Raw genomic sequence first — 22,886 nt, 5'->3', positions numbered from 1 at the left:
GGTGGGGTCGGATTGCAGATGGCGGAAGTGTCGGAGGATTATGCGTTGGATCCGGAGGTTGGTGGGCTGGTACGCGAGGACGAGGGGGATTCTTTTTTGGTTGTTATTGCGGGGACGGGGTGTGAGGCATGAGTTGCGGGAAATGTGGGAGACACGGTTGAGGGCGTTCTCGACCACTGAGAGGGGGGGAAGTTACGGTCCTTGAAAAACAAGGACATCTGAGATGTACGGGAGTGGAATGCCTCATCCTGGGAGCAGATGCGGCGGAGGCGAAGGAATTGGGAATAGGGGATGGCATTTTTGCAGGAAGGTGGATGGGAGGGTTCAAGCCCACCGACTCCCACAGCTACCTAGAATACACCTCCTCCCACCCACCTTCCTGCAAAAAGATCCTCCAGTACAGACAACATGTGTCCCAAACAGCGCATTTGTAGAAATTACTGTTCAAATTTTTCTTCTTTGGTGAGGAGCTATTAGATTACTCTTAGATTGTACTAAAAGGCAGGAAGAAACTTCCAACTATAGCTGATGTTGCTATGAGCTTAGGTATCGCAATACCAGAAATCTGCCATGAAATTTCTAATTTTGATATGTAACAAGTAAAGAATTCATCTTTTTAAATGTATAAGTACAATGCAGAATTCAGGACGGCTGCAATGTTAGGTATCCTGGATCAAATCCACTGGTTTTGTGCTATGTCCTTTGAGCTATGGCTCCAACCCAAACCACTCAGTTTTCAACTGTCTCGTAGTTTTGTGATTAAGAAGCTCATTATAACACTGTGAATGAACACCCTGACTCTCGGAAATGTATCCAAATATGGCGTTAAGATACTGAGAATCTGATGCTGTTATAGACTCACCTGGAGATAAAAAGGCATGGGTTTACACAGGCTGATCGTGGTTCAAAATGTATTAGAAATTAGGTCAGGGATAAGGCTGTAAAGTACTTCTATTGCCACATTCATTGCTACTTGAATTCTAGAGATTAAGCTGATGACCAGGCATAATTGCCATAATTTGAGGTCACAACAGCATATAAAGAACCATAGAATTTTACGCTACAGAAAGAGTCCATTTGACTCAGTGTCTACACTGGCACCAAAAGGGCTACCCAGCCAGTTCCATTCTTCAGCCCTGTCTCTGTAGCCCTCTAAATTCATCACTTTCAAATATATAACCAGCACCCTTTTGAAACCTTGTTTGGAATCTACCTTTACCACTCTCCCTGGCAGTGCATTCCAAATCCCAACAACACTCTTGAGTGAGGAAGTTTCTCCTCATCTCACTCCTAAGCTCTCTTGCTGACAGTCTTGAAATTGTGACCCCTAGTTAATAAGGTGCTCAGAACTGAGCACAATAATCCAAATGTGGTCTGACCAATGATTTTCAGTGGTGTAGCCTCACTTCCTTGCTTTTATACTCTTATGCCTCTATTTATAAACTCAAGGATCCTATATGCCTTCTTAACAACTGTTTCAGTTTGCCTGGACCCCTTCAGGAGAATTATGCACCTAAACCCCAAGGTCCCTGTGCTCCTGTACTCCCCTGAAAGTTGTACCATTCAGTCTGTATTGTTCTCCATGTTTCTTCTATAAAACTTCACATTTCTCTGCATTGAAATTTATCTGCTAGGTGCCTGCCCATTGGGCCAACTTGTCAACGTCCCTCTGAAGCCACTCAGCATCATTCTCACAATTCAATCTTCTCCCGAGCTTAGTATAATCTGCAAATTTAGAGATTTTGGCCTCAACACCCATCTCCACATTGTTTATATAAATCAGAAAAGGCAAAGATCCCAACATCAATCCCGAGGGAACACCATCTTTCAATCCATTTCCAATCTGAGAAATGCCCATCTATACCTTTGTTCTGTTTTCTATCTTTTAGCCAACTTCTAATCCATGCTGCCAAGGACCCATCAATCCCAAACATTCCCAATTTGCTAACCAACCTGTCATTTGGCACCGTATCAAATACTTTGTGAAAATTTAAATATACAACATCCACAACACTACCCTCATCCACTACCCAGTGTCACCTTGTCAAAGGACTCAATGAAATTAGTCAGACATGATCTGGCCTTGACAATGCAATGTTGACTGTCTAATATTAACTTACTTTTCTGTAAGTGTGTATTTACGCCAACCCATATTATGGCCTCAATCAGTTTTCCCAATGTCATCAATGCTGATCTCAAGCTGACAGGTCTGTCGTTTCCTGGGTTATCCTTTGCCCTTTTCTTAAACAACGGTGTTACATTTGCAATCCTCCAGTCCCCCGGGACAGATCTTGTGTTCAGAGGGGCCTGGAAAATTTCTGTCACGGTTCCATAATTCGGTCTTTCTCAGCAAGCTAAAATGCTTCCCAACCGGGCCTGGTGACTTCTCTAACTGGAGTGCTACCGGTCTTTTTAGTATGTCTTCTTTATCTATCACTATACTGCTCAGTTGCTCAACACCACATTTTTCGACTAGGCCACTGTCACCATTTTCTACTTTGTCAAATACAGAAGCAAAATATTCAGTTAGTAACTCCGTCATACCCTTTGCTTCAGTGAGCAGCTTACCCTGCTTGCTACTTATGGGCCCCACGCTATCCTTCACTAATCTTTTATTATTAATATGTTTGAATAACTATTTGTTTTAGTGCAATCTGCCATTCTTTCCTCATGCCTCCTCTTAGCCTTCCTGATTCCAGCCTTAGCCTCTCTCCATCATTTGAGATACCCTTCCTGATTTCTTTTGAAGCATGTGTTTTACTTCAAATTCTCTCTCCTTTGTCCTTCCTTCAGCCCAGACTTTGATAAACACTGGGAGTTGTAAAGACCTTTCCTCACTGCCCATTCTTTATGTATGAGTCGAGACATTGAAGTAGAATTTCTACAGGGATGCATCTGGTCTACCACTTTACCACTCTCACTATTTCTCCAGGGTTTCTGTCAAACAACCGCTATTGTCAAATTACATAATTTGTCCAGGATTTCCACTAATTTTCCTCTGGTGGTATGCTGGGAGATGCTGCAAACCCCAAAGAAATGCAAAGCAGGCAGTTTATTAATTGATGCTCAAACTAAAGCAAAGTATTGGGTATAATGGATATCTGAAATACAAACCGAAAGTGCTGGAGAAACTCGGGTCAGTCAGGCAGCTTGATTGCCAAGTGATTGCCACCAGGCCTAAGCCTGCTGTAAGTGATCTGTACTTGGCTCAGGATAACGGATATTCCAGCCCAATCACATTGTACCAGGTCCTGTGCTATTTGAAGACAGTGTTGCAACATGAAGAGCTCCTTTTGAATTTTCAGGGAAGTAGAGCACCTACCCTCATCGGATGAGTCATCTTGCACTGGTTCTGGTGTTGAACAACTGCTCTCCGTGTTCTGTGACCCTTTTGGTGCTGAGCAATCACTGGTTTTGCACCCAATATATTCCTGAACTGAGACCTGCTAACGGAAAGCACTTGTTAGCAATGCAGACAACTATAATTCAATCTGTCCTAACTTACTACTGCCCTCACTCGACATACATAATGTAACTGCATTCATATAGAGGCTAAGCTTTTAAAGTGGCATGTCAACTTTAAAAAGAATAAAACTAAATATTTCATGATATATTGTACTGAATTACACATAAGCAATTCAAAATATAAAGTCAAACCTTGTGATTAGATTGGAACAGATCAACTTTAATATTCAGTCTTTTCATCAGCTGAAAGACTGCCATGTAGAATTGATTTGCAGTCAAGAGATATGTGTTCCAACAGCACAGCAGAAGCACAGGAGAAAGACTTAAGTTTTAAAAATGGGTAAAGATTCAGGTTTAAATACAGAGATAAGGAAGAATAATACAGAAGTTAAACTATAGAAGACAGTAATGTGGAAAGACTGAATTACAAAACAGACAAAAAGCACCTAGTTTATTTTGCCAGATAGTACATTAGTTTGTGTCAATAATGAAATCTCACTGGATTTCAAGTGCAATTGTTAGTATAACCTTCCTCGACCTTGCAATAATTATATCTGTATACTCTCTAACTTCTGTCTTCCATTACTTCTTAAGACTGGTACTTCTAGTAGCTTTGAAGGAATACTGGGGGAGGTTTGAATACTTGAACAAAAACTAGGAAAACTGTGGCAATGTGGGATCTCTGGGCATCAAAGAGACGACTGAGGTCAGTAGGTTGTCTAAATGGCATTAGTGGGAAAATTAGACTGCTGGGGCACTGAGCGAAAATGGAAACTGAAAGTACTAAAGGGGAAATGGCAATGGGAAGTGCTGATTATGGGAGCTACACTTAGCCTAGGGTGTATACTGTATCCAGAACCCTAGTTTAGACACAAGGGTTCTGGCCCACAGCCAGGATACAGACACAGAACAAAAAAACATACAAAGGGATATGAGGAAATGGGTTTGGTTTGAAATTAATTTGCTCAGCTTTTACTGATTATTATTATTAACCTTTCATTTTCCTAAAATTTATTTTTCGGTGTTTGCCTGCTAGTATATAGGAATATAAAACTATAAGATGTACTGCAGAAATTAACCACAACTCCTTAGACAGCACCTTCCAAACCCACAACCACTTCCATCTCGAAGGACATGGGCAGCAGATAGTGGGAACACCACAACCTGCAAGTTCCCCTTCAAGTCACTCACATTCCTGACTTGGAAAAATATCACAGTTCCTTCAGTGTCACTGGGTCAAAATCCTGGAATTCCCTCCCTAACAGCATTGTGGGTCCACCTACGGCAGTTCAAGAAGGCAGCTCACCACAGAGTCACGGTCATAACAGACCATGGGTCCAGAAAAAGGTGCTTTGGTCAATTAAGAACAGCTATCTAACTATTCTAAGGTAACACAGTGTGAAGCTGGAGGAACACGGCAGGCCAGGCAGCATCAGAGGAGCAGGGAAGTTGATGTTTCAGGTCGGGACCCATCATCAGAAATTTCTTTCCTGCTCCTCTGATGCTGCCTGGCCTGCTGTGTTCCTCCAGTTCCACACTGTTATGTTTGACTCCAGCATCTGCAGTTCTTACTATATCTAACAATTCGAATCCTATTTTCCAGTACTTGCCCCACTGTCTTGTAGGTGTACATTGCAAGTGTACATCTAAATCCTTCTTAAATGTTATGAATGTTTCTGTCTGTACCACCCTTACAGTGTGTTCTGGATTCCCTCCACACTCTCTGGATGAAGACATTTTTCATCACATTTGCTGTAAACCTCTTGCCCTTTGTCTTAAATCTGTGTGCCATTCATTGATCTCTCCACCAAGGAGAAATGTTTCTGTCTGTCTATGCCTCTCATAATACTAAACATCTCAGTCATGCCCCCACCCCCAACCCTCAATCTGTTCTGCTCCAAGAAAACAACCCCAGTCTATCCAATCTCTCTTCATAACTAAAACTCTCCAGCCCAGGCAACATCCTGGTAAACCTCCTCTGCACTCTCTCCAGTGCAATCACATCCCTACTTTAATGTGGATTCCAGAACTGCACGCAGGACCCAAGCTACTGCCTAACCAACATGTTATGTCATTCCATCAACACCTCCCCACTCTTAAATACTATGCCTTGGCTAATAAAGGCAAGTTGTCGAGTCCTATAGCACAGAAACAGACCCTTCGGCTCAACCAGTCCATGACAAATATAATCCCAAACTAAACTAGTCTTGCCTGCCTGCTCCTGGCCCATATCTGTCCAAACCTTTCCTATTCATATATTCATCCAAATGTCTTTTGAACACTGTAACTGTACCCACATCCACCACTTCATCAGGAAGTTCATTCCACACACGAACCACCCTCTGTGTAAACAATTTGCCTTATATCTTTTTTTAAATCTCTCTCCTGTCACCTTAAAAATGTGCCCCCAGTCTTGTAATTCTCCATCTTAGGGATAAGACAAATACCATCAACTCTACCTATACCTCTCATTATTTTATGTATAAACCCATATGCTTTCTTAACCACTGTATCTACCTGTTCCACTTCCTTAAGGGACCAGTGTACATACACACCAAGGTCCCTCTGATTCTTGGTGCTTCCTCGGGTCCTTTTGTTCATGTATTCCCTTGCCTTCTTTGTCCTGCCCAAGTTCATCACCTCATACTTATCTGATTAAATTCCATTTGCCACTGATCAACCCCTCTGACCAGCCCGTCTATATCCTCTTAGGCTATCCTGCTCACTAATTACCATTCCACCAATTTCCATATTGTCTGTGAACTGACTGATACACTCTCCTATTTTCAAGTCTAAACCATTTATATATATCACAACAGCACCAATAGCAAGGGCCCCAATACTGATCTCCAAGGAACCCCACTGGACACTGGCTTCCAGTCACAAAAACACCCTTCAACCATCAGCCTCTGCTTACTGTCACTCAGCCAATTCCGTATTAAATTTGCCAAATTCCCTTGGACCCATGGGCTCTTAGTTTCACTTGCAGTCTTCCATGTGGGAAAAGCCTAGCTGAAGTCCAAGTAGACTACACTGAATGCAGTGCCCTCATTTACACACCTGGTTATCTCTGAAAAATTTCATCAGGTTTGTCAGATGTGACGTTCCCTTAACAAAGCCATATTGATTATTGTTGATCAATCCCTGCCTCTCCAAGGGCAGATTAATTCTCATCTTCTCAATGGGCAACTCTGGATGGGCAATAAACACTGGACCAGCCAGCGACGCCCATATCTCGTAAATGAATTAAAATGAGCTAAAAATAAAGGAGTTTAAGAACAGGGATGCTTTGGAGCTCTGATGCTCAAATGAGAGGAAAGGTTGTTAAAAACAACTTTGATGAATAAAAGAAAAGCAAATGCTAACTTTAATCAAATCATAGGTTACCTGTAAAGTAAAATGGTTCCTGTTTTAAAAGAATGTCAAAACCATGAAGAGGCAATAGCATAGCAGATGGTGGAATTTGAATTGTAAAAAAAAGTTGGACTTAAAAACTAATGATGATCATGAGACCATTGCCATAAAAACCCATCTGATTCACTAACGTACTTCAGAAAATCTGCTGGCCTTATTTGGTCTGGTCTACATATGAATCCAGGCTCACAGCAATGTGCTTGTCTCTTAACTAAAATGGCCTAGCAAGTCACTTGTCAAAGAGTCATAAAGTCACACAGCATGCAAACAGACCCTTTGGTCCAACCAGTCCATGCCGAACATAATCTCAAACTAAACCAGTCCCTCCTGCCTGCTCTTGGCCCATATCTCTCCAAACCTTTGCTATTCATGTACTTATCTGAATGTCTTTTGAACATTGTAACTGTACCCACATCCACTACTTCCTCAGGAAGTTCATTCCACATGCGAACCACCCTCTGTGTAAAAAATTTGCCCCCATGCCTTTTCTAAATCTCTCTCCTCTCACCTTAAAAATGTGCTCCCTTGTTTTAAAATCCCCCATCCTAGGGAAAAGACAACTACCATTAACTCTGTCTATACCCCTCGTTATTTTATAAATTTCTATCAGGTGGCCTCTCAACCTCCTATGCTCCAGTGAAAAAAGTCCCAGCCTATTCAGTCTTTCCTTATAACTCAAACCTTCCACACCTGGCAACATCCTGGTAAATCTCTTCTGAACCCTCTCCAGCTTAATAATATCCTTCTTAGAACTGGACACAGTATTCCAGAAGAGGCCTCACCAATGTCCTGTACAACCTCAACCAGACTTACCAACTCCTATACTCAAAGGACTGACCAATGAAGCAAGCATGCCAAATGTCTTTTTAACCACCTGTCCCTGTGGGAGGCCAGTTTTCTGACTGGATATTATAACATTGCAACAAGTATCTTCAGCTGCTCATCAATGATGAATGTTCAGCACCATTTGTGACTCCTCAAATACTCTCCATGTCCAAATTCAGCAAGACCTAGTCAATTTCAAACTTGGGCCAACAAGTGGCAAGTAACATTTGCTCTACACAAGTGCCAGGCAATGACTACCTCCAGAATCCACCCATTCACCCTTCACATTCAATAGCACTACTGTTGTGAAATCCTCCAATATTAACATTCTGAAGGTTACCATTAACCAGAAACTAAACTGTATGACCCATATGAATATCGTTGCAGCAAGTGCAGGTCATAGCCAGGAATCCTGCAGTAAGAAACATGTCCTCATTTCCTAAAGCCTGTCCACCACCTACAAGGGCACAAGACAGAACTGTGATGGAATACTCCTACTTGTCTGAATGAGTGCAGCTCCAATAACACTCAAGATGTTTGACACTATCCAGGACAAATTAGCCATTTACTTGGCACATATCCACAAACATTCACTTCCTCCATGACCAATGCACAGTAGCAGCAGCAGCAGCAATGTGCATCATCTACAAGATGCACTGTAGAAATTCACTGAGACTCTTGGGACAACACCTACCAAATCCACAATCCATTTGGAAAGACAAGTGTAGCAGATCTGTGGAAACGCGACCACCTGCAAAGTTCCTCTCCAAGTTACATACCACCCTGACTTGGAAATGTATCCCTGTTGGAAAACCTGGAACTCCCTCACAATGTTGTGGGTCTACCTACACCAAATATACTGCTGCCATTCACAAAGGTAGCTCACCAACACCATTCTCAAAGGCAATTAGGGAATGACAATAAATATTGGCCTAGCTAGCAAAGCCCACATTTCCTGAATGTAGCAAAATATTATCAAAAAAAAAAAGTTTGGTTGAGGAAAGACTGGAGAGATTGGAACTGTCTTAAATAGAGCAACGAAGGCTAAAAGAAGACAAGTGAGAAGAGTACAAAATTATTTGGGAAATAAGGATGGGAAGTGCTAACTATAGGATGTGTACGTAGCTCAAGATCTTACTTTAGACACAGAGATTGAGTACTGCCCTCCACCCATGAGACAAATTTAGAAACAAGTCACATGAAAGGGACATTAGGAAGTGGGTATTTGTTCTTCGAGGAATCTTCTTGAACCCAATGACCTTTTCTATTCCTAAAAAGGGAAGTGTTTGTCTATTTGAAGCCAAAATATAAAATCGACAAGAGTGAACAGAGATGCACAGATGAAAGAAAATGTCGATAAAAGAAGCTTTCATGAATAAAACAAAGGCAAAATGGTAATGACAAATTTAACAAATCATAGGTTACACAGCAAGTTAAAATGTTGTTTGCTGTTTGGAAAAATGTCAAAACCACAGAGAGGCTAAAAGAAGATCTAACAGAATTGTTCAAAGTTATTTTGTACTGTTCGAGCAGTTGGTAATCAGAGCATAAACTTAAAATAATTACCAAAAAAAAGCGAAGGCTAGGGAAAATCTCTTGTACACACAACTTTGTTTAAGTCATGAAATTTCTCACCAAAAATGGTTGTGAAAGCAGAATCTTTCAGTATTAACAAGGGAAACGGACACACTCTTGGGAAAGAATGGACCAGGGAATGATATTAACTAGATAGCTTTTTCTATTTGTTGAAATGGGGTGAATGGCTTTCTCCTTGTGTTGTACAATTTTACAGTTCATTTTGATCATGACCTGCCGTCTTATTTGACTGTTGTTGCTGATCGCATCTGTTGACTTGATTGTTATTGATTGGTGCCGAACATTTGTCTGGATGATTCCATCCTTCTCAAATTGAACAATGTCATTTGTTGGATTCCAGGGACTGGCACTGGAAGACAAAAATAAAAAGGCAGAGAAGCATCACAAATAATGCACGTAAATCTCTCCGGGTGTTGTGGAAGCCTCCCATAAGGGATTGGAGTCATAGAGTTATAAAGCACAGAAACTAGGGAAGGGCCTACATTGAGCTAAAATGAAAAGCAGCAACTGAGCTCTATTTACCACATATTGGCTCCCTCACTCCAAATAAAACTTGGAAAATCACTCGGATTTTATTTTTAAATATTTTCATTCTCTTTCCCTTATGGATAGTGTGTAGTAGTGGAAAAATTCATAGGCTGAGCAGTCTGACAGGCCATGGCATGGATGATGTTGCTATGGCCAAAGCTATGACTAATATGCCAGTAAATCCAGAAAGGTGTGAGGATGTGATAGTCTTTCACTACTTGTATGGTGAGGGCACCTAACTACACACACCAAACACAGGCATATTCTGCTGGATCCCAATTCTAGAGGTTCAACCTCTATTTCTGGGAACCGGGTTCTGATCCTGTTCCCTCTAACTTGAGGCAGGAATTCTACAGTCAAAGCAAAAGACTCAGCAAGTATTTAAAAGACAACATTTCCAACAGGAAGTGTTTGTAGAGTCATGCTAAATAGAGCTAGGGTTGAGACTGAACCAAAACCTAAGGATTATAAATTGTATAGCAGTGGAATTATATTATAATCTACAATATGGCTCAGAGATTTTAACTGTAGTGGCTTTCTATGCAAAATTATGCTTTCCAAAGAGCACAAGTATGGATGAAGTATTTGCTCTAAATGACTGTGAACTCACTGCTTTTAGCACAGATACTACAGGTGTTCTCAATTCCACATCTGTCTACCAGAAACCTTATTGCTGCATCACATCCACCACCTGTGAGGTGCTTGAGATAAAGAATAATCATATTTATAATGATCTTTGTTCCCCATAGTTCTGGTAAAATGAAAAAGAGCTTAGTTTATTGTTCATTTATTTAGATTTAGTTGACAGGCTGCATGGGTCACTCCAGAACCTCTCATGTTACATTCGGAGTTCAGATGGATTTGTGGAAAGCTACTTATGAAGGTGCTGGATCACACTCTGAGGTGTAGGCAAAAGGATTAAAATTTTTAAAACAGATACAAGCACATCAGCAGTGCCATCTGTTATGTGCCAGCAACATTGTGGAACTCGAAACACAAATGTTGTCACTTTAAACCCTAGCCACGACATTTATTACTCAAATTTACTTGTGTATTTTTTTTTTGTTTTGCTCATCTGAAGGTGCTGATTCTTAGTTGGATAGGCTTGTCCAGATGCCAGAACAGCAAATGATCTTTTCTTTGTGGATTATCCAGAAGTACGAGACTGATATTGCATTAAAGAGGACAGGAAAATTGTCCAGGCTGGTTAACACAGAAGTGAAAAACCCTGACCACAGTTACATCAGTCTATTTAGTCATGGGATGGACATCACAGCTGAGTTCAATCGTATCCTCCTCTAAACTTTACCCGGATACACTTATCAGTGAGGCCATCTGCAAAAGATAGCTACATAATTCTTTTACCCTCCTCTGAGTGCTGGTGCAATGGCTGTACAGCAGCTCAGCTAAGTAAATGCAGGAAATAGAACTGGAGTAATTTCTTGCCCATAGGATGGTACCATTATCCACTCTGCTGGGCACGTGAGAGTTATTCATTGTATTTCCTCCTCCGTATATAAATGTGTGTGATGAAAACCACGTACTCTGTGAATTTATACTGCCAGTTCTTTGTTGCCACATCCTGCTGAAATAGTCGCGGCACCCAGTCTTCATGCTTATCATTACGTTCTTTGGCAGCTTTGCGTTGTGCTTCCTCCAAAATAAATTTCTCCAGCGTCGCCTGTTCCTGATCACGGTTCTTTATTGCTCTAGTCACTTGCTGCCACAGCCTGGAAGAACAGCAGAAAAGATTACAAACTCTCCCTTTAATGCCACACTGTATCAAACTCACTAAAAAGCTATTAAATAGAATCCATTAACAAAGGGGCATTCTGGGTCCTTGGTGCTAGATAGAACCCATTAGTGCAGGGTGCCCTATTCCCAAATAGTACTTATTAACACAAGGGTAGGTTAAGACTTGGCAGCTACAAAGAAGCTATAAAAATAGTGAAACACTGGGTTCTGAACTCTATATAACCCATTAATAATAAAGCAGGCCAAGTCCTGGATGAAGTATTCAGCATATTGACATAAAAGTGTTGGTTAGAATAATATAGAAGTCAGTCAGGGCTCAGCTGCTATAACAATTACACATTTACAATACTGAAGAATCAGATTACAACACACCACTATTGCAATCCTGAATGAATCATTTCCTCACTAAATTTTAGCCATTTAAAAAAAGTGATGGAGTTCAAAGAGACACAAGTCAGGTCACACAGTACCAAACATCCCCTTGGATGACTGCTCAGCCAGGTTAGCTCTAAATACAATTGTTTGACCAAGGTACAAGAAAGATGCTTATTATTATATTTTTCAGAAGTTTCTCAGAGTGGTTCACTCACAGATTATTAATTTGAATGCAGTGATTGTATAATATGGCATTGAACCCCACACAGCACAGTTATACAAGTAGTAATGAGATGATTGACCAGTTAATTTGATTTCAGTTGTTTAAAAAAAAGTGCTGGAGAAACTGAGCATTTGTGGAGAGAGAAACAGAATTCTGAGACGGAGTTCTGACGAAAAGTCACTGGATTTGACATGGACTCAGTTTCTCTTTCTACAGATGCTGCCAGATGAGTTTCTCCAGCATTTTGTTTTTGTTTCAGATTTCCAGCATTTGTAGCTTTTTGTTTTTATTTTGTTGATATCAATTGTGTTAGGCTGAGGGAGAAATGTTATCTAGGACATTCCAAAAGATCGAGCCATCGTCACAGTTTCATGTGCCATTTTAGGGAGAACCCGGAGGTGCCAATATAGATCATGTGCTCAAATCCTGAATAAATCTTAAACCTGTAACATTTCTGACTCTGAGGCCAAACTGATTAAAACCTACTGAAGCACCAGTTAAATCTGAGTCAGACTGTAGCTTTAGACTTGCTTCCTGAACCTGCTTTACAAAGTGAAAGGAACAAAAAGTTCCTCCAGCAAATCTGTGCCTTATCTAATAAGACGCACTGTAGGTTCACACCAAAACCACCATTTCCTTTCTTCTTTGTTTACCTAAAGCTGTGATTTTATTATTGCCTGCCTGACGTACCTTTCAGACTCAAAGTCGTCCTGCTCCTCCAAACACACAACATGCCGCACCAAACGCTGTTTTCGGATCTCACTGGTGACACTCCAGAATTTAACAGAGCATCCAGCGTTTTTTTCATGGATATACACATCCCGATCCTGTAGCAGAACGGAAAAAAAAAATTGCACCATGACAGTGATGCTCATACTACTTCCTGATATTCCAATTTTTAGTTGAAAACAGTCGTGGTGAATTTTATGATAATCACACAAAGGAAATTAGTGACCACAAAAGCAGTCACCTTTCACACACAAAAGGGGTTCAACGCTGCTCCAGGTGAAGTAGATGGAAGAGCAATGGGCTGTCTATCTTCATTCCCCATGAGACACACCCACATCAGATATAGCAAGGGTTCTTAACCCAGCCTCCGGATCTGTGGAAATGTTTCAAACAGCTCTCTTGACAATCTTTGGCTCACTTGCTCTTTGGATTAAGTACAGCCAGTTTGGTTGTTCGGTTTAGTTGACATTTTGAATGGGCAGTCCAAAGCCAAACCAGTGCAGTGACGATAGATGGGGTCAGAGGTGGTCAGGAGATATTGCTGTGCTTCAATTAGAGTTGATGTTTACAGCCATGTATGGGGATGGAATTGGAGATGGGGGATGAGAAAGGAATGGGGGGGGGGGGGGGGGGTGGTGGAGGAAGCAGGTAAAATGGGGGCACATTGCAGTAGCAGCATGCCAGTTGTCTGCCTGCCCTCCCCTCCCCTCCCCTTCTTCATGGGATTGGCCGCTACCCCCTGAGGCACTGCCAGGGCAACAGGGCTGCTGGCCATTTGATTGGTCAGCAGCTCTCAGAGGCAGGACTACCTCTCGGATACCATGGAAGTTCTGCTTTATCCTAATTCAAGTCCAAACAGCCAATGAATGCCGCTGGGGCAATTCTGTGATGCCCCTATCCCTTTTAAAATTCAGCTCAGGTGAGAGGCGGGTCAATCTGCTGCACACAGTGATCCATCATTACAAAGCCAAACAACACCTAGATTATCATCAACATCATCAAAAAGACTGGGTTTTCTTCAATTCATTTGGCAAGGAAAAGTAACCACAGAAGAAATAATCACAGGGCAATATGGAATCACCAAAAAAAAAAAACGGCTTTACATTTTGTCACAAAATCATTTCTTATGTCAAATAATGACTTTTGTTTTTGGAATCTACTAACTGGAGACCCAAATTAAAAACAGAGACTAAAGGTGACTTGAACTTGCAATAAAGATAGCTCCCCAATTCATATCTTCCACACTTCAATCCATTGAGATGGACAAACCACGTCTGCAAAAGCCCATCAAGCAGAGAAATGAGTGGAACCTGACTGAACCACATATCCCGTCCCCATAAGCAAGTATCAAGGCAACACCCCGAGCGATTCAACTGGTGGAGATCTTTTGTGTGTTTAAACTTCTGCTTTCAACGCAATGAAAGAGGACAAGCAGTTGGGATGTTGACAAGTGAAGACCATGTGGGATCCCTCCCTCCTTCCCCCTCTCTCCATCCCACTTTGCAAGCTTTGAATCCTGTTTGTTGACCATGACCATCTCGAAGGAAAGCAACCCTGTACTGCCATTTCCAGAAGGACCCCCAAATTGGTTCATGCCTACAAAAATACTAAGTAGAGGGGTGATCAAGGGGAAGTCTTAGGATAACAGGGCGTTATGGGGAGAAGGAAGAAGCATGGGATTGAGAAACGTATCGGCCCTGATTGAATGGTAGAGAAGACTTGATGGGCCAAATGGACTAATTTTGCTCCTATATTTTATGTCTTATCACAAATGTCAACCAAGTGACAAGTATCTACAGACTGCATGCCCCTTTTGCTTCTCTAGACTCTAATTTTCTAATTCATTTATGGGATATGGGGGAATATTCCATTTCACTCCTGACTTATGCCTTGTTGATGGCAGACAGGCTTTGGGGAGTTGGGTGGTGAGCTACTTGCTGCAGGATTCCTAGCCTTTGACCAATTCTTGTATCCACAGCATTTATCTAGTTAAGTTTCTGGTCAATTGTAACCGTCACGATGTTGACAGTGAGGAACACTGCAGTAGTGAGGCAATGCCACTGAATGTCAAGGGTAGATGGTTAAATTATCTTATTGGATATGGTCATTGCCTGACATTCGTGGTCTGCTTCAGGATCTAAGGAGTTGCAAATGGTGCTGAACATTCTGAAATCACCAGCGAACATCCCCACTTCTGACCTTATGATAGAGGGAAGGACTTTGATGAAGCCTCGGAAGACGATTGCACCTAGGTCACTAAATTGAGAAACTCCTGAAGAGATGTCCCAGAGCTGGGATGACTAACCTTTAACAACCAACTTGGTTAACCAACGCTTCCCACTCGGTATTCTATGTTTGTTTGTACGTGTGCAGGTTTGTATGGGGTGTGCACTAACATATGAGTCAGAATATATATCATTATTTCTCTGAAACAGTTTAAGTATAATTTCAGCTAATTTTCTTCTCTAACAAACTTAGAAGAAAACTTGTCTGATTTGTTCTTTTATGACGACAGCTAATAGTTAACAGTTGAACACTCACTGAATTGTCAAGTGCATCCTTTCTAAACAGTGTTGCTGTGATGAAGAGGAAGAGAGCAGAGAGAGAGGAAAGTAATTTAATCCCTCACAATCATAACAACCCTCTCAACCTGGCAGGTACTAATAATGTGGCGGGCTAGGATGTGGTTCAGGTGTAAAAAAATTTGATTTTGTCTTGTAGTTTATGAATTAGTGGGGGTGATCTTAAGATACACGTGTTTAAAATATTTGTGTACAGGGGTGCTGTTTACGAAATGCTTGTATTTACGAATGTATATGATTGTAATTTTATAGACCTGACATACGAGCATTTCCTGTATTTGTGAGCAGCTGCTTTACGTTGTCCTGCGCTGTGTCCCGACTGGCATACAAATTAACTTTGTGAACAAATCAACTTGCAAACGGTTTCTGGAACGAAACCTATTTGCAACCCAAGGACTGCATTTAATTAATGGACTTAATGCTACAGGGAGTTTTGCTCATTGGAAAATAAAACTTTAAATATCACAAACTTCACGGGATTCATTCATATTCCTGGAAGAACTCTTGAATGCTATATGATTGATGTGTTGGGCTGAACTTAATAGTCACATGAGTGCTCTTGTCCTTGGGTTGGACAGCCAATCCGAAACCTCCTAATTGGGCACTTAGGGTTTGTTTACCCGCTCCAAGAGCTGCCAGTCATTCACAGACACCTTTGCAAAATTCGCTGGGAGCAAATTGGGAAAACACAAATGGCACCAAAAACAGAGAACTGACGTTGTCTTCAAACCCCAAGACACTTACCCAGTGTCCCTCGAGTGTGGCGTGTATCTCCTCTCCCAACATGATCTTTCCTGTGATCTGGTTCACAGCATCACTGCCTCCCAGGAAGGGCTGCCAGTAAACAGGAGGTAATTACAATCGCAGCAGTGAATCACAATGAAGCAGATGCTCCTAATGGAGCAGGTGGAATTTACTGCAATTACATGAAATGATTGCTAAGTATTTGACCAATTGTCAAATGGTTTAGAAGTGACCTTGGACACAGAGAAACCTCATCTGCATGTTAATGTGATGGGCTGATTTGCTCAATGCATAGTCCACCAAATTTGCTGGATTCAATGGGTTCTACAACAAACAGGTACTTTACCAGATTATCACCCAGGCATTGAAGACAAAATCCTATTCCATTGCATGTACAGTTCTCCTTACAAGCACATGCATTTCAGTTTGTCAAGGAACTTTGTTGTAATTCTACGTGAAACATTAACGTGATAACACACCCAGCCATGTAGCTAAAAGATTGGGAAAATTTATCACTTACCTTCAACTTGAATTCAAGCTCTGCTCTGTACTGAGTTTTTTCACACTCAATCATTATCTTCCCTCCCATCTCTAGGGATAGTGTTCCATACAAAAGCCCTAGAACATAGAAGGTGAATACATTTACTTGATAAGAGACAAAACAGTATTTTTTTTCCTTATGGCAAGAATTAGCAGAATATTTAAGCATGTTGTCTTATTTTGGTGGAATGTAGAGCTAATTTCACTGTATGATCCTGGTTCATAGAATACTGGAGAGAAAAGGCCCTGCAGCCAACCAAGTCTTTTCTGCCAAAAATATACGCCTACCTACATTAGTCTCACTTTCCAGCAGGAGGCCCATAGCCTTGAATGTTATGAAACTACAAGTGCTCAACCAAGTAATTTTTTTTAAAAAGATTGTGAGATATGCCACCCTAACCATCCTCCTAGATTCCCACCACCCTCTGGGTCTAAATGTTGTCCTCAAATCCCCCCCAAAACTCCTGCCTTTCACTTTAAAATTATGCCCCCTTGTTACTGACCCTTGAATCCAGGGGAGCAGCTATTTTCTATCCACCCTGTCCATGCCCCTCATAATCTTATACACCTCGAACAGGTTTCCCCTCCTCCCACCCCGGCAACCATCTGTGCTCCAAAGAAAACAACCTGAGGCTATCCAGCCTCTCTCCATAGCTGAACCACTCCATCCCTGGTACACCTCTGCAGCCCCTCCAGCCCTTCCTACAGTGTAGTGACCAGAACTGCACACGGCCCTCCAGCCTAACTAAACCTCTGTACCAGCTACAATATGACCTTCCTGCTCTTATAGTCTATGCTATGACTGATAAAAACAAATGCCCCATATGCCTTCTTAACTACTCTATTAACCTGTCCTGCCACTTTAAGGGACATGAGGACAAACATCCCTCTGTTCCTCTGAGCTTCCTAATGTGTTACCATTCATTGAGTCTTCCTTGTCTTGCTGTCTCTTCCAAAGTACACCACCTCAGATTTATCAGGGTTAAATTCCCTCTGTCACTGATGTGCTCAATCTGACCAATCCATTTACATCTTCCAGCAACCTAGCATGCTCCTCCTTGTTGTCAACCACCTGGCCAATCTTTGTGTCATCTGCGAACTTATTTATCATAAAAACCAAAAAAACTGTGGGATGCTGTAAATCAGGAACAAAAACAGAAGTTGCTGGAAAAGCTCAGCAGAACTGAGAAAGGGTCACCAGACCGAAATGTTAGCTCTGAATTTTTCTTCACAGGTGCTGCCAGACCTGCTGAGCTTTTCCAGCAGCAGAAAATAAGTTTTCTGAACTTATTTATCATCCGTCCCATATCTTGCTATATTACTCGTGAATGTCATAAACAATAAAGAGTCCCAGCACTGATCTCTGTGGGACATCACTATACCAGTCACAAAAACAGCCTTCTACCACCACCCTCCATCTCCTATCAATAAGCTCATTTTGGATGGTCTTACAAAGTTACCCATGACTGATCTGATAATCTTTAATTCCACTTTCCTGCCTTTTCCCCATAAACCTAGATTCTGTTACCAATTAAAAATCTATCTCCACCAGAAAAACACTTAATAACAAAATCTACATTCTGCATTCCACTTGCCTTCCCTATTACCCACTGAACTTATATGCTAGCTTTTGCAATTTATGCCTCAGGACTCCCAATCCCTCTGCTGCAGCTTTCTAGAGTCTACAGCACAGAAACAGACCCTTCAGTCCAAATCATCCACACTAAACCAGACTTCCCAATCTGATCTAGTCCCATTTGCCAGCATTTAGCCCCTATTCCTCTAAGCACTTCCTATTCATCGAAATGCCTTTTAAATGTTGTAATTGTACCAGTCTCCACCACTTCCTAGAATCATAGAATCCCTGCAGTATGGAAACAGGCCATTCAGCCCAACAAATCCACACTGTCCCTCTGAACAGCATCCCACCCAGACTCATTCCCTTAATTTCCCATGTCTAACCCACCTAACCTAAACATCTCTGGGCACTACGGGCAATTTAGCATGGCCAATCCACCCACCCTGCACATCTTTGGACTGCGGGAGGAAACTGGAGCACCCGGAGGAAACCCATGCAGACAGTCGCCCGAGGGTGGAATCGAACCTGGGTCCCTGACGCTGTGAGGCAGCAGTGCTAACCGCTGAGCCACCGTGCCGCCCATCTGGTAGCTCATTCCATTCCACCACCCTCTGAGTGAAAAAGTTGTCTCTCAGGTCCTTTTTAAATCTTTCCCCTCTCACCTTAAACCTATGCTCCTCTAATTTGGACTTTCCCACCTTGGGAAAAAGACTTTGGCTATTCACTCCATCCATGCTAATGATTTTTCTGCAGTCTCTTTCTCCAATTTAAATAATTCTACACTTCTTTATTCTTTCTAGCTGTATAAGGTTGTGTAAAGATGTTGGAACCGTTCACTAGGCTCAAAAAAAAACATCAGATGATCTTTAGCTTTTGCAAAGATGTTGGGAGTAATATCACAGATAAGACTTGGAGGGAGGAGTTGAATGTTCTGTCGTCAAAATTGCAGATGATGAGAAAAATAGGTGGAAAGGCAGATTGGGAGAGGGATAAAAACTGTTTACGGAGAGATCCTGATAGGTTAAGAAAGTGGTCAAGAAGATGGCAAATGAATTATAATATGTGAGAAAATGAATTTGTTTATTTTGGAAGGGAGATCAAAAGAACAGAGTATTATTTAAACAGTGAACAACTGTAGAAAGCTGCACCACAAAGGGATGTGGAGGTACTTTTGCATGAAACACAGAAAGCTAATACATAGCAGGTAACCAGAAATGCTAATGAAATGTTAGCCCTTACTTCAAGGGGATTGGAGTAGAAGAGTGGAGAAATCTTACTGCAGCTGTACAAGGTGCTGGTGAGACCATATCTGGAGTACAGTGAGCATTTTCAGTCCCCTCATTTAAAGGAAAGATATCACTGGAATTAATTCAGAGTAGGTTCTTAAGATGATCCCCAGTATGAAGGGATTGTCTTACGAGCAAAGACTAAACAGATTGGAATTCTACTCACTGGAGTTTGGAAGAATGAGAGGTGATCTCGTTAAAACCTGTAGGATTCGTAAGGGGAATGCTAAGAGGATATTTCCACTTATAGGAGAGTTTAGGACAAAAGGGCACAGTATCAGAATAAAGGGGCATCAATTTAAGACTGAGATGAGGAGGGATTTCTTCTCCCCAAGGGTTGAGTGCCTCTGGAACTCCTTGCCATAGAGAGCTGTGGGAACAGAGTCCTCTTGTATATTTAAGACCGAAAGTGATAGATTCTTGATCAGTCGGGGAATCAACAGTTATGAGAAAAGGGCAGCCATGATCCCATTGAATAGCTGAGCGGGCCCGAAGAACAGAATGGCGTATCGTGTTGCTATTTCTTATGGTCTTACATGGTTTTAGAAATGGGTGACATAATGGAAGCAGGACTGAAGCTACTGAGGAAGCACTGAAAGTGGACATCAACAGCAATTTACCTTTCCACAGTGCTCTTTTTTACAGGGTGGGGACAGAAGCTCAGGAAAACAAAGAGTATCACAAATGATAAATTCACAGTTTAAGACAAATGTTTTGTGGAGTTATCTTGAGACAGAGACGGAGTTAGCAAAGCAGAAAATCGCAGGAAGGGAGCTCAACATGGTGGGACAAAGTGGCTCAATAAGTACTCACGAAGGGTGGAGCGGTGAGACTGACAGGATGGGATGGTGGGGACAAAATTGACTGAAGAAAGTTTTGGCTCATCCATGTCTTTATGTTTAACAGGTGTTTTGGAAAGAGTGGCAGTAGCTGCGGTATTGAGTTACTTATTTAAAAAGATGATTGACAGCTGGAAGAAGTTTTCAGCCACAGTAAACAAATCCAGATTACTGCTCATCGAATTCTAGCCAGGAGTCACACAACACCAGGTTATAGTCCAACAGGTTTATTTGAAATCACAAGCTTTTGGGGTGCTGCTCCTATGTCAGGTAAAGTAGACAAAGCAGCAGCTCTCCAAAAACTTGTGATTTCAAATAAACCTGTTGGACTATAACCTGGTGTCATGTGACTTCTGACTTTGTTCCCCCTCTCCCCCCACCCCAGCCCAACTCCGGCACCTCCACATCACATAATTCTAGAATCACCCAAAGGCTGTAATGGGATTACAGTGGGGTTGATATTCCCAAAGAATGTGCTCCACAATCCAAGAACCTCTCCAATCCTTTTTGTGAGTTGCACTCCAGTTCTGTGCTGTGGTGTACAACCACAAATTGCAGAGATACCTTGGCCACAGCAGCCAGAACCATACCTTTACAGTGTGCATATGGCATGGTGATAATGTAGTCCTCGTGTCTATTAAGGAATCGTAGTTGTGCTTTCCCATCCAATATGGCAGACATTGAATTCCCTGCAATAGAGAAAGGAAAACATTCTTGGAAAGAAGCAGCTTAAACTTCTACAGTTTGAACAGAATTTACAGCACAGTTAAAAAAAGAAAGATCCAACAGGACTTATACTATCTGTATGTAAACTGTTGAGTTTAAATGCTGTGGGATCCACTTTGCCATTACTTATCTGAACACCAAGACTTACTTTTTAAACTTTTTTTTTGTGTTATCTGGATGAGTATGGGTATGGATCAATGGGGAATGAAAAACCTTCCATTTCAGGAGTAGCAAAGGTTGGAGATAGATTCAAGCTTCTTTTACACTGAGAAGAACACTTGCATTTAAATAATGTCTCTCATGACCTCAGATCGTCCCAACGTGTTTTACAGCTGAAGATGTAGAACCAAGAGACTGAATGGTTTCAGACCCAAGTTCTAAAGAGAATCTCTGGAAGTATTTTATTCCTGTTGCTGTGAGAGTGCTAATTGATAATGAGATAGGGTGAAATAATGCTTGTGGGCCATATTCAATTGAGACTCCTCACACGTGTTTTTAAAAATCATTCACAGGATGTGGGTGTCACTGGCTGGGGAAGCCTTTATTGCACATCCCTAATTCCAATTAAGATACAGTCACATTGCTGTGGGTTGGAGTCACATGTAGGCCCGACCAGGTAAGGATAGCAGCTTCCCTTTCCAAAGTAAATTCAAGAACCAATGAGTTTTATATTTCATGGAATCCCTACAGTGTGGAAGCAGGCCATTCGGCCCATCAACTTCACAACGATCCTTCAAAAAGCATCATCACCACCCTACACTATCCCTTTAATCCTCCATTTCCCATGGTTAATCTATCCAACCTGCACATCCCTGGATACTATGGGGCAATTTAGCATGGCCAATCCACCTAACCCCTGCACATCTTTGGACAGTGGGAGGAAACTGGAGCACCCGGAGAATGTGCGTCCACAGTCACCTGCGGCTGGAATCGAACCCAGGTTCCTGGTGCTGAGGGACAGTGATACTAATCACAGAGCCACCACGCTGCCCCTATGTGCAGTATTCACATAATGGATATTTGCACAATCTCACGCTACTAATGGGGAACCACTCTCCCACTCCTCCTATCCATAAAACTCCCTATAATGGGTGAGAAACTGGCTCGTTAACTGCTGATTGCTGAAAAATGATACATTTTGTTGAAGCTTTTCCTATTGCATCAATCTGGACAATTTTCAAGAAATACCAAAATAAAGGGTAAGCTGTATGTGTACTGTATGAGAGGAAAGTGCTGACTCTGATTGGTACAAATCTTGCCATGGAGATTGCACCAGTTAGATGATGACAGACAATTAACTGCGAAGCTTTGATTAAATTTTAAAGTTGACTCTGATTCATCAAGGCACTGTGCTGAGAAATGAACCAGAGAATGCTGTCATCTGTTCTGTTGAATTGAAACAGTCACAATGTGTACATGTTCTTTCATCTGCAAATATCAATGCCCTATGTTTTGACAGGTATAACTTACAGCAGATACTGCACTATGAGCCCATCATGACAATCGCAAATTTGTTGTCAGCATAATTCCTAGCATACTCAGGATCATTTAGCAAATGCCGTTCAGTTAGAATTACATGTAATCTTGGACAGTGTGTTTTGGATTTTGCAAGCACAGGCTGGTTAATCAGTGCCTTGACCACTGCAAACAGGCTTTGACAAAATGCCTCATTTTCTTCAG

At 41.7% G+C, this 22,886-nt stretch overlaps 1 protein-coding gene across 1 annotated transcript in view; it reads right to left on the bottom strand.

Moving 5' to 3' along the window:
- Positions 1–3,054: 3,054 nt before the first annotated feature.
- LOC109917701 (oxysterol-binding protein-related protein 8-like) overlaps positions 3,055–22,886 on the bottom strand; it is a 131,841-nt gene continuing 112,009 nt past the window's right edge. Inside the window, exons 10-16 of the mRNA XM_048607285.1 lie at positions 21,071–21,169; positions 16,757–16,854; positions 16,237–16,326; positions 12,872–13,008; positions 11,373–11,558; positions 9,514–9,649; positions 3,055–3,443 (exon numbers count right to left, since the gene is read on the bottom strand). Of these exons, the coding sequence (XP_048463242.1) occupies positions 3,138–3,443; positions 9,514–9,649; positions 11,373–11,558; positions 12,872–13,008; positions 16,237–16,326; positions 16,757–16,854; positions 21,071–21,169 (1,052 nt within the window). The 3' untranslated portion in view covers positions 3,055–3,137. The remainder of the gene's footprint in view (positions 3,444–9,513; positions 9,650–11,372; positions 11,559–12,871; positions 13,009–16,236; positions 16,327–16,756; positions 16,855–21,070; positions 21,170–22,886) is intronic.

This window comes from Rhincodon typus, chromosome 17, assembly GCF_021869965.1.
Source record: "Rhincodon typus isolate 14 chromosome 17, sRhiTyp1.1, whole genome shotgun sequence".
Lineage (NCBI taxonomy): Eukaryota > Metazoa > Chordata > Chondrichthyes > Orectolobiformes > Rhincodontidae > Rhincodon > Rhincodon typus.
Note: the sequence above shows the minus strand (reverse complement) of the source record. Positions and strands in the feature narration are given on the sequence as shown.